At 41.1% G+C, this 18,065-nt stretch overlaps 1 protein-coding gene across 1 annotated transcript in view; it reads right to left on the bottom strand.

Annotated features, from left to right (window-relative positions):
- Positions 1-18,065, bottom strand: part of XYLT1 (xylosyltransferase 1) — a 325,567-nt gene that overhangs the window by 280,665 nt on the left and 26,837 nt on the right. The window contains exon 2 of the mRNA XM_029577070.1: positions 17,911-17,961. Coding sequence (XP_029432930.1) covers positions 17,911-17,961 — 51 coding nt within the window. The remainder of the gene's footprint in view (positions 1-17,910; positions 17,962-18,065) is intronic.

Raw genomic sequence — 18,065 nt, forward strand, 5'->3', positions numbered from 1 at the left:
AGATTGCACACCTGTTTCAAATGTTGATTTGACCTTTTAAAACTGGAAAGGTATGCATGTGTCTGTGGAATGGGGAAGAGGAGCTACAATAGTTCTTGACTCACTGATTGCACCTGCCATGACTCAGCCAATCAGGAACATTTCTATATTACTGCAACAAAGTGAAACCTGATTGGTCGACCTTTATCCCACGTAAGGGTCGACGCCTTGACAATTCAAAATTGATAAATGCTCATAAGTCAGATCAGGATCAAGCAAAATGGGGGAAGACGCACTTAGAAGGTAATTTTCGAACTCCTCATAGCCGCATGTAAACTCTTTTTGGCCTCTCAGATCCACGAAGGTATTTTATAACCAGGGCTAAGAAATAAACGTTAGTTCTACCCCATAACATGCATGCGCATGTATGCTCACACGTGGATATGTAAAATGCATTGAAAGCAAGCATTCCAATGCACTGAACACGTACTTTTCCTAAAGAGTTTTAAAAATATACGCACGTATATTTTACACATGAAAATAAAAGTAGAACTTGCTTTGCACGCAGAAGTCGATTTTAAAACGTAGCAGTTTTCTCCACATCAAAACCCTTCTGATTCTTCAGCCCAAGCTCCCTTCCCCGCCCCCCACGTCACCCAGACCTCTCCATCCAGCTAAAGGTCCACAATAAACAAGTCCGATATCAATTATGCCTAATTCTTTGAAAATTCATCGCTTGGATTGGAAGCCCTCTGGGGATAGGGAGATACCTACAGTATCTGAAAGGCAGAATACAAACCAAATATAAAACCAAAAATAAATAAAATAAATAAATAAACTGAATCAAATCGAAGTCTAAGTGCTGTGAGGGAGGGGGTTAAGATTCCCTGGGGAACCTCATTCTCTGGGTAGGACGAAGCTGGATGTCGACTGGCTTTCATAACCGTATCAGTTTTGGCATTAAATTAATCCTCATCCAAAAAAAAAAAAAAAGGCGTCCCAGACAATATGGAAATCAGAATTAAAAAAAAAACCCACACAAAATCTAAAACATGTATTTATTCTCTTCAAGGAAAACAGTAACAAATGTTCCTGATTATAATTATATAACTATTGGCCTTCAAATGAACTGTTTACTAAAGATGATTAAGTAACATTATTGAAAAACTGTTTTGCCAATAAACACATTCACATAATAGCAGGGACATAATGGGCAGCAGGACATAAGTCCAAACCAACCAAAGATGGGGGAGAACGTCTACAAGATTGCTAGATACAGCGCAAGACCGACCTGCAAGGGTACGCCTCAGCCTTGGAGAATATTCTAAACAAGGCTGTCGGATTAACTCGGCACAAACGGCAACAGCCCTGCTTGCTGGATAGGCGACAGATTTATGCATGTGCTTCTCAGCTGCATGCAAAGCCAATTTCGTTGCAACACACATTTATTTATTTACATCTTTTTCTATACCGACCTTCAAAACGAAGATTATCACACCGGTTTACATCGAACAGAACCTTGGAAAAGTTACAAAATAACATATGTACAACAGATAAAAAAGGAAAGGCCCTTATAAACATATCCAAGAGCAAATACATATATTAAAGACAGCCCCGAGTGAACCAAGAGCAGAGATCCATGAAAAAGTGTTTGCAACTTAAACGTTAATTTTCTATCCGCATTCAAATGAGTGAACGGTGAGAATTCGAGCAATGTCAACCGCTCTCTTACACGGGAGGATGAGATTTCTACCAAGACCGTGTCAGGCAACACAACTGAAAATAGCCCAGGCTATTGGAGTTATATTTGTGCTTCCTTTAATGACAATGAGCACACACAGTAAATTTTTAAAAGACATTTCCAGTTAAAAAAAAAAAAAAAAAACCAAAAACCCAACCCAACCCACATGGCTTTACCTGTGGAAATGGCTTGTTATAAAAACTTACAGGCCGATACAGTACAGTGCGCTCCGACGGAGCACACTGTTAGCCAGCATTTGGACGCGCTAGCTTTACCCCTTATTCAGTAAGGGGTAATAGCGCATCCAAAACGCGTGTCCAATACCCCTCCCCCCCCCCCCGACACTAATAGCGCCCACAACATGCAGATGCATGTTGATGGCCCTATTAGTCATTCCCGCGCGATTCAGTAAGTAAAATGTGCAGCCAAGCCGCACATTTTACTTTCAGAAATTAGCGCCTACCCAAAGGTAGGCGCTAATTTCTCCGGGCACTGGGAAAGTTTTTACTGCTTTTCTGTGCACCCTCCAACTTAATATCATGGCGATATTAAGTCGGAGGTCCTGAAAGTTTAAGTAAAAATTTGAAATAGGCCTATGGCACACGGGTTGAAAACCGGACGCTCAATTTTGCCAGCGTCCGGTTTCCGAACCCGTGGCTGTCAGCGGGCTCGAGAACAGACGCCAGCAAAATTGAGCGTCGGCTGTCAAACCTGCTGACAGCCGCCGCTCCTGTCCAAAAAGAGGAGCTAGGGACGTGCTAGTGTCCCTAGCGCCTCTTTTTACTGCCGGGCCTAATTTAAATAAATTTATTTACTGAATTACACGCACAGGAGAGCGGGTGCTCGCCCGCTCTCCTGCAATTTTTACTGTATCAGCCTGTTAGTTTGTGCTCTCGCTATGTGAGTAACGTACGCGTGTACGGGACCACATGCGCTTTCCTGAACTGAGAGAAGGCAATCTCTTGGGGGGGGGGGGGGGTTTAAGTACACGCGCTTTTTAATTTTTTTTAGATTTTCAAAAAATGTGCGCATAAAATCTTGGGGAGAAACATCTGCGTACTTTTTAGTAGGCATAATAGCTTGCAAGTGTTTTTGGTGGGAATAATTTCCCAGGCCAACATAAAAGCATGAGGTTGCTTCAAACAATAGTGTAAACTTATGCACATTTTTGCAGACTAAGCGGGGTAGTTACAAAAAAAAAAAGACCCCAGTCATGGACATTCAGGTTCACTGAAGGTCTTCAAGCTTCTAACACAATTGAGAACTTCTCCTGTCAAACTGCATGGAAACTGTTAAGGATTGCCTCCCAGCACTATACATATAATAGATAGTTCTTTTTGGCCCATCATTTTCTGCAGCTATTTTGGGCTTCCAGCACAAATCAGAACCAGTTTCTGTTCAGCTCCAGTGCTATGAATCTTCATTCACAGCTACCTAGGCGTTCCCCTCCCCCTCCTCTTTTAATACCCCCCCCCCCCCTCCATTGCAGCAACAATTATCAGCCGAGGCCGAAAACTACAGTTCTCTTGAGAACCAGGCTATCATGACCCCAAGTCTGACTTCTAGGTGAGTGACACCTTCCAGGGACTGCAAACACCCTGCCCAGGAATCAAACCCTGGTCCTCCACACGCCAGTGCATAGCACTTGCCACCAAGCTGGCCACTGCTATTATGAAGATTTTACAAACAGCACACAAATGCTCTTCAGTCATGCATACGCACCATAATGTATGCATCTAATGTAAAATGTTGTGAACTTTCCCAGTTGCTTAAAATTTCATTCACAGCCCATGCTTAAAGTGGGGCAAACCAGTGTTTTGCTTCAGCACTTCCCCATTTCACTTCAGGCCCAGTGAAAGCAGAAGTGCCAACAGTTTCCATAGAGAAGGTCCACCAATGAAGCTGGACCAGCTCCTCTTCTCTCCCCTCCACCTTTGCCAAGCTGCTGCACGAACCAAGTCAGACGACTGGCAGCGTGGGGAACACAGCAAATCGACAAACTTGTTCCTCTTTCTCCTTCCATGTGTTTTCTTTCTAAACAGGAGGCATGGCACATGGGGATGGGAGAAGGAGCCACAGGGCCTGGGGAGCTCTGACACCACCCCCTGTCAGTCTCCAAGCTCCACTCCAGCTGCAAGAGGCAAGGGTGGAGAGAAGAAGAAAAACAGAGAAGGAAAGGAGGAACGGGAACATTGTGGGGAAAGATAGGAGAAGTGAAACCTAGGGCGAGACAGGTTTCAGTTGATGGATTGGTGAAATCCAGTCCAAATTCTACAAACATTGTAGACGGTCTTCAATACGTCTACAATGAATATTAGTGACTTACATTTGCACATTTCATCTAAGAGCTAGGTTAAACTTGCATAATACAGCACACAAGAACTAGAGCTTAGGATCCCTGCTTGACTCCTACAAATTCCTGTTGGTGCCTAGGAATTTCTTATATTTTCTAAGCCCTGGTCTAAAGACGAGGTGAAAAATGTTCATTCTATTACTTTTAAACAAGCTGCAAGCAGAATAAAGCAGACTATAGAAGTCGACACAGTGCTTCCAAAGTTGCCACCTAACTCTCTACCATCAGGATCACTTTGAAAAACTGTCCTGCTTAATTTTACTTCTCTTTCTCTAGGTATTCTGGGATTATTTTTTTTATCAACACAAATTCTTAGAGAAAGGAGATTTAATTTTAAAGGACTAGCTCAAAGACTTGGGAACAGCTGGCAACTTCGCAACATCGTTTGCGAGCTATAATTTTGGATCTTTTAATTTGTCCGTTGGAAAGCTTCTATGGACAAGTGGCTCCTCATTCTTTTAAGCCAGGTCTTACTTACTGAAATTAAGAACCACCTTTATTTGCTGTAATATTGCTTAAACACCTCCAGTCTAGGAAAGACACCCAAGTAAATTAAAAACCACTGAATATATCCATAGGTTTCCAGATCTAACATAAGAACACAAGTGCCATGTTGGGTCAGACCAAGGTTTATCAAGCAGAACATTCTGTCTCTTAACAGTGGCCAGTTGGCTCCTCAATGTCATGAGGAGCCTGACTGGGGTTAGGATACACCCCCACAGAGCTGGACAAGAGCTGGTCTTCTGCTTAGCCAGCCCCCTCCCTCGCAGGTTGAGCCCTTGGGTTCTGGGGCCAGTAGGGCTTAACTGGATGAGATGGGATAAAGCGGGACAAGGCAGGGCAGACAGGCTGGAACCGAGGTCTGCTACAGCCGGACTTTGTGGGCAGAGAGTCTGGGAGCAAAGTTCTAAGTATGGAATAGGCAGGGTGCGGAGCACTGGATATTAGAACAAGCTGGACAAGACACTAAGTAGGAATGAAGACTGGATAAAGACAGGCTTGGACAAAATGCTAAGTAGAGACTGGGACTAGATACAGACTAAGGCAAGGTAGGGAATGGATACAAGGAACTAGGCTGGGCAGGACAGACAAGACAAGACTAGACAAGGGCAGAGCTAGATAAGAGAACAGGATCGGACAAGGAGTAGACAAGACAAAGATCACTGAAGCCCAAAAGCAGCAATAAGGAAAGACCCAGAGGCCACAAAGCAAGATAAGGCCTACTTTGGTAGGCCACAGAGCAAGGTATAAGGTAACAAAAGGCCTGGAGGCCAAAAGGTATGAGCTGTTAGGTCAAAGAACCATGAAGAGGCATCTACGTTCAGGCAAGGCAGGATTAAATGGGGCTGGAGCTTGGGTGCGGTGCAAGCAGCGAGGCGGAGCTTGGCCAGGCTGAAGGTGAAGCTCACCGAGGACCCTTGGTGGAGAGGAGGTTGCACCACAGGCTAAATCAGGTGTTGAGGAGATGGCTCAGGTAGCTAGGGACAGAGCTCACTGGAGGCCTTTGCTGATGGGAAGGTGTCATAGCAGACAGGATCAGGGCACAGTGAGACTGCGCAGCAGGCAAAAGCATGAGACTCTCTCTTGTATTTCACTCCCAGGAACAAACCGTGGCTTTCCTAAGTCTATCTGGCTAATAACTGTTTATGAATAGTTCCTTCAGGAACTCATCCAATACTCTTCTGAACCCCTCTATATTAGTTGCTTTGACTATGTCCTCTAGCAACAGATTCCATAATCTCCAGATAGATTTTTCAGCATCAGTAGCTTCATATTTATATATCTTGCACTCCATATTCTATAAAGTACAGTTTTTCAAGTCAGTCAGAATTAAATTAAGTGTAACAGAAAGAAGACTATTTGAGAATAACCACCTTATAATACGGACATGTGACCTTTGCACAGAGGATGTGCGCATATTTTCAGAATTATTGATATTTGCATGTGCTATTTATATAGCGTTTGGTATTCAAAGTCTAAATTGTTAATTCTTAAGAAAGAGAGGAGGGCACGGTTACCCCAGCTCCAAATCGAAACACTGTGAGCAGTGTTTAATCCCCCTCTCTGCCCGTTGTGTTTGCTCTGGGAATTCTATCCAGGCCCAGCAGGGCTCTGCTGCGGTCGCCCCTGTTGATTGATGTCATGTTAAGCTGCCTCCTGACCCTGATCTAGTTTGGTACTAGGCCGTCATTGCTATAACTCACAAGCAGCAGGGTTTGCAGCCTCTCGTCATCCAACAATGGCTGGCAGTTGGGCTCATTCAGAGCCCATTAAAATGATTTTTCCAAGGCGAGTCCATGTGGATGGAATACTAATGGGCATGCCAACACAATGAAGGTGTCTTTCTCCCTAACCACAAGGCTTCTTCGCAAAAATACAGTTTTGACAGCCTTCTTTTTTTCTTTTTTTTTTTTGAGCCATTGTGAATAAGTCAATATTTATTATTGTTATTTTACAAGATGACTAACTGTGTAACCGTGGCATTTAGACAAAAGAACTTCAAACATTCTTTAACGTCACGCTCTCCTTGGATGAGGCAAATGTGAAAAAATGTAGAAAGGCTGAATGCACTCAGCCACTTAAGGTCTTCAAAAGACGTAATGAATACTGCCTGCACCTGTCAGAGGCAGCCTGTTGTACCCAGCTCCACCCCACCACCTAGCCTTAATGAGGAGTATTTTAACAGTCTCTTGAAGCAAACATTCTTTATCATGACACCAATGGCAAACCTTGAAAACAAGCTCTTGTGTAACCTGATGAGAAAACTCATAGCCCACTTCACACCCTAGGAAAGCTACATAAGAAGCTTGCTGGGCAGACTGGATGGACCATTTGGTCCTTTTCTGCCATCATTACTATCAGGCTGATACAGTACAGTGCGCTACAGCGGAGCGCACTGTTAACCTGCTTTTGGATACGCGTTTGATGCGCTAGCTTTACCCCTTATTCAGTAAGGGGTAAAGGCGCGTTGAAAATGGGTGTCCAACGCGCCCCCCCCCCCCCCCCCCCCGAAACTAATAGCACCCGCAACATGCAAATGCATATTAATGGCCCTATTAGTTATTCCCGCGCGATTCAGTAAGTAAAACGTGCAGCCAAGCCGCACATTTTACTTTCAGAAATTAGCACCTACCCAAAGGTAGGCGTTAATTTCTGCCGGCACTGGGAAAGTGCACAGAAAAGCAGTAAAACTGCTTTTCTGTACACCCTCCAACTTAATATCATGGTGATATTAAGTCTGAGGTCCCAAAAGTTAAAAAATAATTTAAAAAAAAAAAAAAAATCAGCCCGCGGGTTGAAAACCGGACGCTCAATTTTGTTGGCATCCGGTTTCCAAACCCGTGGCTGTCAGCGGGTTTGAGAACAGACTCCGTCAAAATTAAGCGTCGGCTGTCAAACTCGCTGACAGCCGCTACTCCTGTCAAAAAAAAAAAAAAAAGAGGCACTAGGGACGCGCTAGCGTCCCTAGCGCCTCCTTTTACCGCGGGCCCTAATTTGAATATTTTTTCTTACTGAATCGCACGCACAGGAGAGTGGCCTGTGCTCATGCCGGGGGAGCGGGCATTCGCCCACTCTCCCACGAATTTTACTGTATTGGCCTTAGTTAGGAAAACTAAAGCCTTACAAGGTCCCCCCCTCCCCCATGATTGTGTAGTTTTTATTTAAACAGCCTAATATTTACAACATTGCCTTCAGACTTGCTGAAAAATGAAAGCAAAAAAAATCACAATAATGAGGATAAACACTTATTTGGCTCTAGCATAAATCTCAGCTTTGCTGGAATGGCTTTTGCCGTTCGCATGCTCCACATACGTACAAGACGCAGCACCCTGCAGGAGGAGTACATTTATGGTCGACAATGTGCAACATTTTCTGATGTTTCTCTCATGGCTACTGTATTGTTTATATACATAAAGGGTAAATAACTACAACTCTCTAACTACTTGTCGTAGAGTTACACATAATATAGAGAGCCCAACAATAATACGTGAAATACACAAAATTTATTTAAAGATATCACACAAATATACCTATATAGACAATAAAACTGAACTAGCACACTCACACATTCATACCCACAAATTAAAAAATATGTTGTATTGAGATACAATGTATAACTTTGTTTATATTACCAATTAAGTTTACAAATAAAATTTCAATTGAAACTCAATAAATTATTATAAACTTTAAATTGGAATTGTGTACTGTTTGTGTCCGACAAAAGCAGATGCAAGATCTCTTCGTTTCACCCCCGTCTTTTGGGGCTTCCTCAAGGACAGATGTAAATATACACTTTACAAGTGTATTACCACACTGCAAAGCACATGTCAACAATTAATTACACAATTCAAAGAAACATACATTGTCTTAACTATTGCACTTCAAGAACATGTACCAACCCAAATTTTGCTAAAACCTGTAACCACTAACAAACACATATCCACAACACCACTACCCCCTTCATTAATCACCACAAAAACTATTACCCACCACACATAAAAACAAAACACTTTTCTGTATATCTTGTTTCACTTTATTTTTCTTTTATTTAAATCCTAAAATCTTCTCCGCTTTTAATGACAACAAAAATATATCATTATTTCCTATACCGAAGCCCAAATATTTAATACAGGCTGTACCTACCTGAATCGCAACAATTTATTCAACCTCTTACGCTTCGAACTCCTTACAAAATTCCTTCAACACAGCGTTCCCCTATATTCATTAATCATGACTCTCGGCCATCTGAATTTCGCGGCGATTCTTTTAACCCTTATGGTTTTCTATACTTCCTTCCTTCTTACAAGTCGATCAAATAGAAAACGCCAACCTATGATCTCAAGCCAAACATATTCTGCAACAATATAGCCAAAAATTTGTTATAAGAAATAGAACAATAAATCCTCCACCCCAAACTTCCAGGTTTACAGATCTAAAGACTTTCAACACTCACGTCTGATCGGAAGTGACGTAACACGACGTCACCCGCTGAGAAGTAAACTACTAAGCTTCCCACGAAGCTTATATAAGCAGAACAATAAGCCGTCGAGTAATTGAGATACATGGGGATTGGAATGATGTTGGTTAAGGTTTAATAATTTAATCAATTACTCGACGGCTTATTGTTCTGCTTATATAAGCTTCGTGGGAAGCTTAGTAGTTTACTTCTCAGCGGGTGACGTCGTGTTACGTCACTTCCGATCAGACGTGAGTGTTGAAAGTCTTTAGATCTGTAAACCTGGAAGTTTGGGGTGGAGGATTTATTGTTCTATTTCTTATAACAAATTTTTGGCTATATTGTTGCAGAATATGTTTGGCTTGAGATCATAGGTTGGCGTTTTCTATTTGATCGACTTGTAAGAAGGAAGGAAGTATAGAAAACCATAAGGGTTAAAAGAATCGCCGCGAAATTCAGATGGCCGAGAGTCATGATTAATGAATATAGGGGAACGCTGTGTTGAAGGAATTTTGTAAGGAGTTCGAAGCGTAAGAGGTTGAATAAATTGTTGCGATTCAGGTAGGTACAGCCTGTATTAAATATATTTGGGCTTCGGTATAGGAAATAATGATATATTTTTGTTGTCATTAAAAGCGGAGAAGATTTTAGGATTTAAATAAAAGAAAAATAAAGTGAAACAAGATATACAGAAAAGTGTTTTGTTTTTATGTGTGGTGGGTAATAGTTTTTGTGGTGATTAATGAAGGGGGTAGTGGTGTTGTGGATATGTGTTTGTTAGTGGTTACAGGTTTTAGCAAAATTTGGGTTGGTACATGTTCTTGAAGTGCAATAGTTAAGACAATGTATGTTTCTTTGAATTGTGTAATTAATTGTTGACATGTGCTTTGCAGTGTGGTAATACACTTGTAAAGTGTATATTTACATCTGTCCCTGAGGAAGCCCCAAAAGACGGGGGTGAAACGAAGAGATCTTGCATCTGCTTTTGTCGGACACAAACAGTACACAATTCCAATTTAAAGTTTATAATAATTTATTGAGTTTCAATTGAAATTTTATTTGTAAACTTAATTGGTAATATAAACAAAGTTATACATTGTATCTCAATACAACATATTTTTTAATTTGTGGGTATGAATGTGTGAGTGTGCTAGTTCAGTTTTATTGTCTATATAGGTATATTTGTGTGATATCTTTAAATAAATTTTGTGTATTTCACGTATTATTGTTGGGCTCTCTATACTGTATTGTTTAGGCAGGCTTTCACTTGTAGAACAGCTAGAGTGCATCTCTGTGGCCAACAAAGGACTTCCGAAAATAAATTATTCTCTGCTCAGGAACAAAAAAAAGCAAAAACTATCAGGTAGTCATGTGAATCCACAAAAATGCTGGATTTCGCTTTCACTCAGCCAATAAAGAAACCTCTGGCACAATTTTTCAAGACTTAGAGAGATTGTTTAGAAAAAACTTCAATATGGATTTTGCTGAACTCTAAAATTGGTAGATTACGTTATGTGAAAAATCACTCTCAGAATATTTGGAATTCACAAGAGGAAACTACACCCTAAAGAACAGAAGCTGATGTAATGACCACACTTTCCTGCTGACTCAAGTGCTGGGAAGCAGGCAGCTCTAGCCAGGTGTCCTGAAGCCAAGAGGCACCTAAGATTTTGGATTTGAAAACAAAAACTTCTGGATCTCTTTTAAATGTGAAACCTGGTGCTCATGAAGACAGACTGACAACTTGCTCCCTTTACCCAGTGAGTACAACTGCAGCATGCAAGGGTAGTGCAAGCAAGGGCAGAATTGCTGTACGCTATCTGAATGGCTTATCCGTGTCGCGGGATAGTTGGTCCTCCAAACCTAGCCAAAAGTTTTTCTTTGACAGGGGAGGGTACAAACAAGATTCGAACCAGCAATAAGCCAGGAGAGGAAGTGCATTGGAGCCATAAGAAACAGAAGGGAAATGGCGGCTTCTCCCTCCCGGTTGAACCAGATTGGCCCAAGCCAGGTTAAGAGAGGGTTTGCTGGGAACTAAGATGACATTCACGGCAACCAGAAGGCTACCCAAGCTCTCCAGTTTAGGGAGCATTCTTCTGCAGCAGCAAAGCTCTGCTGCAAGCTCCCGTTCCTGCTCCTACTTCAAGCGTCCGTTCCAGGCTCTGCTCCAAGCTTACAGTTCAGTTCCAGCTGCACAGAGCAGCAGTTACAGCCCTAAACAAAAAAGCATGGGATTAGGTGCACGGAGTGGCAGTTACAACCCAAAACAGAAGGCACAGGGCAACCTCCACAGCCCTAAACACCTCACTAGGCAGAGTGGATGGCTATCTTGGTCTTTAGCTGCTGTCACTTACTGCTTTAATTTATTAAATCATCTATCACTCTAAAGGGTAAATCATTCTGCAGTCCTCTTCAGTGTGAAATAGCCAACCTCAGATGCACAGACTCAAAAATTTAATTTTAAGGACAATCATCTCAAAATAAAATTGCAAAAATCTAAAGCCAGCATGAAATGTTCTTCAAAATGAAGCATAATAAACAGCAGATATACGTTTTCAATCACAGCGCGACACTGCAATGAAACAAAAATCAAAAACTCAAAAAAGCTTAGTGTTAAATCTGGCAGTATATGAGGACTCAGAAGGACCAAGGTTCTTGTTCTTAGTTTACAGGAAAATGGCTAAATAAACTTGTTATTTAATATGATGGACTTGTCATACTCGAGAGTTCTCTATGAAATTAGATTATGAGATGTAGCTTTTTTTCAGGATGCTTATTAGACAGACTGGTGACTACTGCATTTATTATAAAATATTTAGATGAACTGCAGTAAGCAAAGGAGCTCAAAAGGTGTTTCTTCCAAGATTTGCCAATGGCACAAATATTTATACAAGTTAATTAAAAGAAATAATATTAATGGATGATGTGCTTGGAGGATTTATGCAAGTTTGGCAGAATACAATTTTTTTTTTAATCCAGCTATGCATTATTGCATCACCAATTTCATTAATCCTCAGGAAAATCCTTATTTTATTGAAATGAAAGGCGGCTGTCAGGCCCATAAGTCCCTTGGGGCATTCTGAGACCAGACTGCAATAACCTCCTGCCTCCACAAAATGACTTTTATATTTAACCTTCAATAATGAATGACAGAACTTGTGAAAAACCGGAACAAGGTAGCCAGCAGCCAGCACACAAAGGCCCCGTTTTGTTTAAAATGGTGCTTTTGTGAGTCATAACATCCAACGTGTGGTATGCTTTCAGCTGGCGTAGTTGCAAAGTCAGGGACGTGTTTGGTGTGCGCACTTTATGCTAATTTTCAAAAAATAAAAAAAAAGACAGACAACACCTGGCGGGAGTTTCCCTTATAAAACCCAGAAGGATGCTCATGGGCTATAAGCACCTGCCTATTTGTGCAGGTGGACTAAGGAGGATACTCTTGCACACGTGCTATTGAAAATTTCAACTGTGTATGCTGTTTCACCCTTTTCCCAGCCCCAACCTAAGCACGTCCGAGGAAGGTCACTTTTACCCACAGGTTGCCCTCTTAGCCTGGGAGAGGAGGAGGAGGAGCATGCAGGTTTGGGTATTTTTAATTTTTTTTTTTTTTAAACCGTGCCTAGATTGAAGTCAGCAATCTTAGTTCGTTTATGCTTAAAACTGTTTCCTTTGTCACTAGGAGTTTGGCAAGTACTCTCCCCCCCTCAAGGTCTTCATTCAGGGGGAAAAAAAAAGTATATTCCATTCACAGGCAGGTTTCATGTTTGCTGAAAAATCATGGATCACCTCCAGCTGTGTCTTGCACAGAAATATGTATCTGTGCAACCTGTGGTGCATTATGGGATACTTGGACATTAAGCATGAATGCCAAATAACCAGGCTGACAATAAGGAAGAGAGGCAACCAAATGAGCCAAACATGGGTTTCACACAGTTCCAACTGTCCCATACTCAAACAACTCATGCATACATAATTTTGTTCATCTATATGTATTTTCTTATGTTTTAGGCCACCTGTCCAGTCTGCAGTGCTAGGCAAGCTACAATGCATTCATAATAAAAAAAATAATCTGCCAAAACAATGCACACCAATAATGACAAAACAAATTATAAGTTTTATAAATAAAAAAAAATAGTAAATTAAAAGTAACACTGCCTAAACCCTAAAGCATATACTACATTCAAAGTCTGCCGAGGAAAAAACACTTAAAATCAGTTAAAACCAAGGAAAATAGCCAAGCTTTGTACAACATTCGGAACTTGGCTAAAGCTTGAATGCTTTAGATATGTTGTTTAAGCACACTGCTACGAATATTTGCTACAGGTTATCTAATTCCAGAATTTAATCACTAGTATTTCCCACTATATTTATGTGGAAGATCCAGATGCACCAATTGATGGTTATGAAAAAAATATGTATCTGTGCTTAATGGCAAATTGTCTTGGAAGCAATTACTACAAATTTGGAAATGGTTTTTGGACACGCTGACCCACAAGCTGCAGAGTGAAACTGTGAGCTCCTTGCATTTGTAGTGATGGTTAAAGTCAGGATAGGAGACGGGAGGTGGGGAGTGGTATAAACTGGAGAATTCTGCTTTTGAACGTTCAGTGTTGGAAAACCCGAGGAGCATGCAGACGTGGGTCAATACATAATTCACCTGTGGAATTCTCCCAATAAAGAAGAGTTTTACATAGAAGCTTATTCAGTATTTGTTAAGCATCTTTTGAATGCCAAAACAAATATCTAAAATTGCTACTGTTTAAACTGCTGCTAATTTAAATTGTTTACACTATTGTAAAACTGCAGATGGCCTTATGCTTATCTGCCACCACTCAACTAGTACTGTAGCTTGACATGTTTTTCACATTCAGAAAGCCGGGTAATAAATCAAAATAAAATAAACCTTAATCTCCCCACTGTCTGCATTTTCCTTGTGACAGGATTCTACATGCTGTCTTCTTGCACAGGGCCCTTTTTTTTGTCTCCATGAACCTTTAATGAAGGATATTATATTAATGGATGAACTATTTTGAAAGGAGGAATATTTCCATCTCCCCCTCTCAAAAACAAAAAATAGTTAAGACCTTGGTTTCTTCAAAAGAATATTGCACTACATTCCCCATTGTAGGTGATTTAGGAAGATAATGAGATGCACTCTACCTAGCTGCTATCAAGCTAGGGCGAGAGTACATTGTTCAAATCTCATCTCTGTGAACCTTTTCTCATTCCAAATTGCATCAAATCTTCACTGATGTGTACTGTGCTGTTCGTACCGCTGACTGTGCATGTCAAACTGGCCCCCAGACCCTAGACCTCGCCTTGAGCTACTAGTTGACCTTCCTACAGTGGTATAAATAAATGACAAGTATGTGTCCACACCAGCAGCTCTCTCTTCTCCACTCCCCAAACCAAGATTTGCAACAAATATCGCAAATCCTGTTTCAGGCATATCACACAGCATAACACCAGGAAAAAAGGTGTAGTTATTTCCAGCAATAAACATGCATTACACTATCACAACACATCATTAAAACACCCTTCATTTTCATAGACCCCTCCCCTTTGACTAAATTTTAAAAATTTGCATATGCATCTTGCAATGCAAAAACTAATGCATGCATTATAGCATTATCATGGGCATTAGGGTCCTAACGCCCTAATGCATTTTGATGAATGACCTGGTTAGGGGGCAATTTTCAAATAGCTTGCCTACTAACCTAGGGACCTTGTGCCTAATTCTCAAAAGGGGAAGTGCATGCATACTTTGCCTTTCAAAAATGTCCATGTGTACAAAAGGACCAGCACCTACTTTTTCTGTGGGCAGATTTGAAAAATCCCATCCATGCATGCTTCCCATTGTACCCAGTTTCTTCTAGTCTCCCATCTCTTTCATACCCCTCAAGATATCATCTGATCAGACAATCCTAACTTGGAGGAAATATAGCTGTTATCCAAGTCTTTCCCCATCCTTAGTATTTATTTATTTATTTAAATTCTTTTGATATACCGATGCTCAAGAGCCATGTCTTATCGTACCGGTTTACAATGAACTCGGGGTAATATGAGCTAGACTCCTCTGCAGGCCTCCTAGGTGAATCTGAATGATAATGTGGAGGGGGTGCACTTCTCTCCTCATACACTAGAGTCGGTATCAATAGATTCTCTCTCATTCTGTATATTCTTATCCAGTGTATGTGTACCTCTCTGATTCTCACTCATTTCCTCTCTACTGCAAGCTTTTTGATATAACACACAAAGGCGTATCTGTGGATCCACACTAACTTCCACTGGCTCGCTGTGTCCTGATCAGATTCAGTTTTCTGCTCTTCAGCAATGTAGCCTACCATCACCAATCTGTTAAAACCTTCTCTGGGTTATCTTTGAGGAGTTGTAGCCTATTACCAACCCAATTAGCCTATGGCCTGTGTTGTCAAAAAGTCGTGCTTCTAGAAACTCATCACTTTTTGGCAACTAATGATCCTCTGTGTTTTATTTTATGCTCTCTTGAAGTACAATATTTCACCTTCCCCAACATGCTCTAGGAGGACATTCCACACATCCATCACCCATTCCTTAAAAAAAAAAATAATTTGGCACTGTTCCTGAATCTGCCCCCTTTGAGCTTCATATCATGACTAATTTCTAGAGTTCCCTTTTCATTGCCAAAGGTTGACCTATTGTCCATTATTAATGCCTTTCAAGTAATCTGTCTCTATTATACCTCCCCCATCTTTCCTCTCCTCCAGAAAATCTGTATTTAGGTTCTTCAGTCTCATCTCATATGGTTTTTGGTGCAGACTCGGCCCTTTTTAGTAACCTCTCTAGATAATCTCAAGGCTGTACCTCTAGTAAAAATAGAGACAAGCATAGAGTCTAAGACATTATTCTAGATGAGGTCTCACTAATGACCTGCACAGAGGCTCGATCACTCCTTTTTCCTGCTGGTTATGCCTCTTCCTATGCACACTAGCATCCCTCAGGCTCTAGCCAATGTCTTATTACACTGCTTGGCTATCTTGAGATCAAACACCCACATGTCTCTCTCCTAGCTGATACACATCACTTTCTCACACCCTATTGTGTACCACTCCCTTGAACTTTTGTACCCCCAACTGATTGTCTCTACAGAGCTATTTCAAGATCATAGTTACTTTTTTTAGCCAGGCTAACTGAATACCTGTTTGACAACTCAGGGCCAAAACCATGATGTGACTTTTTTTTTTTTTTTTTAAGAATTGTCAGTCTTTCAACACTTTGACCTCATCCAGCTGTGCCTGACTCTTTAAACACCAAAATGCTGTCACAGACTTTCAGCAGGCCCCAACATAAAAAGGTCACATCAAAGGCTATGCTCACCTTTGTATGCAGCCCTTCAGGGCAGCCCCTACCACCTTCAACAACCAGGAAATCCTTGATTTTCCAGCACCTAGGGACCTGACAGACAAAAAGACCTGCACCTCACAACCTTAGCACTGATCAGTATGGAAGGTCAAGCTTACACACTGCCTATCACTTTTTCAAATGCTACTGCGATAAGACAGGATACTACCAAAACCACTGCCTCCTTCACAAGCCTACCACACATGTCCTACACCTGACTGTGCTCCCCCCCACCCCTCCAATCCAAACATGTGCCGCTGAAACTTAACTCAAACTACCCCCTGCCCCATCCCCTCAACATCAACAATTGCCATAATCACTGGAAAGGGGAGTGTTCCTCAACCCTCTCGTGGAGGTACACCTAACCGGTCTGGTTTTCAGAATATCCATAACGAATACGCATCAGCTAGATTTGTATATTTATTTAAAAAGTCTTGTATACTGCAAAATTTCCAAAACAATTTATCCAGTGCAGGAGTACATTATAAAACAGTCATAAAATAAAGAATACAAATAAAACATTAAGAGAGAGAAAAATCACAATGCACAATCACAATATAGCACAACTCAATAAAAAGCAAATTCCATATTAAATCACATCACTACACAAAAGACTCGTTAAAAAAAATGCCTTCAAATTCTTTCTAAAAAATGTTTAATATCCTTCTCCTCAACTTCAGTGGCAGTGTATTCCATAAGACTGGAACTGCGTATGCAAAGGCCCTGAGTCTTGTTTGCTCGTGCCTATCAGCTTTTATGGCAGGTACCATCAAAAGATTCGTATTAGAGGACAATAGTTTATGTAGGGGTTCATACCATTGCAATTTATTTAACAGAACATGGATTTTCAGAATAAAGTATCTTATGAATCCGCATTAAAGTTAGACTGCCAACAGACTGAAAGCCAATCTAGGCCTTTTAGGCCTAGGGTTGTGTTCCCTTTTTTCCAAACCCATCAAAACACGAGATGCTACATGCTGCACCAGCTGCAATACTTCAATTAAATTGTCAGGAAGGCAATTACTACAGTAATCAAGGTACCCTAACACAAGGGCTTGCAAAGCACTTTTAAACAGGTCAACAGGTATAAGGAACTTCAATGGTTTTAGTAAATTTAATTTATAAAATGCTATCCTTGCTAGATGACAAATGTGTGGGCTTTAACGTCAACTGAGTCCAAAAGGACTCCTAGATAAAAGGGCAGCAAAATACCAGAATAACTTGGAGGTTACAGCTGCATCATCTGAACTCTTGCCTACCTATAGAAACCTAGTTGACACATTCAAGGATAAACCATTGCATGCTAACCAATTCTTCACTGTAGTCAAAACTTATATGTGGAAATTCACCATGTCCCATGCAAGGAATAAAGATCTGCACATCATCCACTTATATAAAGTAAGCCAAACCCATGGCTTGTAAGATCTTACCCAGAGGGGATAAGTAAAAAGTGAACAAGACATAGGACAGCACAGACCCCTGAGGCACTCCAGAGCTTACCTGACGCCAAGATGAGTGCTGGTCTCCCCGCTGTACCCGCTGTTCTCTGCCCTGCAAAAAAAAAAAACAAAAACAAAACAAAACTGTAAACCACCTCAGCAAGGTTCCCATAATCCAGACATCACATACAGTGATTGGGAAATAAGCAAATCGTG

Source organism: Rhinatrema bivittatum, chromosome 14, assembly GCF_901001135.1.
Source record: "Rhinatrema bivittatum chromosome 14, aRhiBiv1.1, whole genome shotgun sequence".
NCBI classification, from domain to species: Eukaryota; Metazoa; Chordata; class Amphibia; order Gymnophiona; family Rhinatrematidae; genus Rhinatrema; species Rhinatrema bivittatum.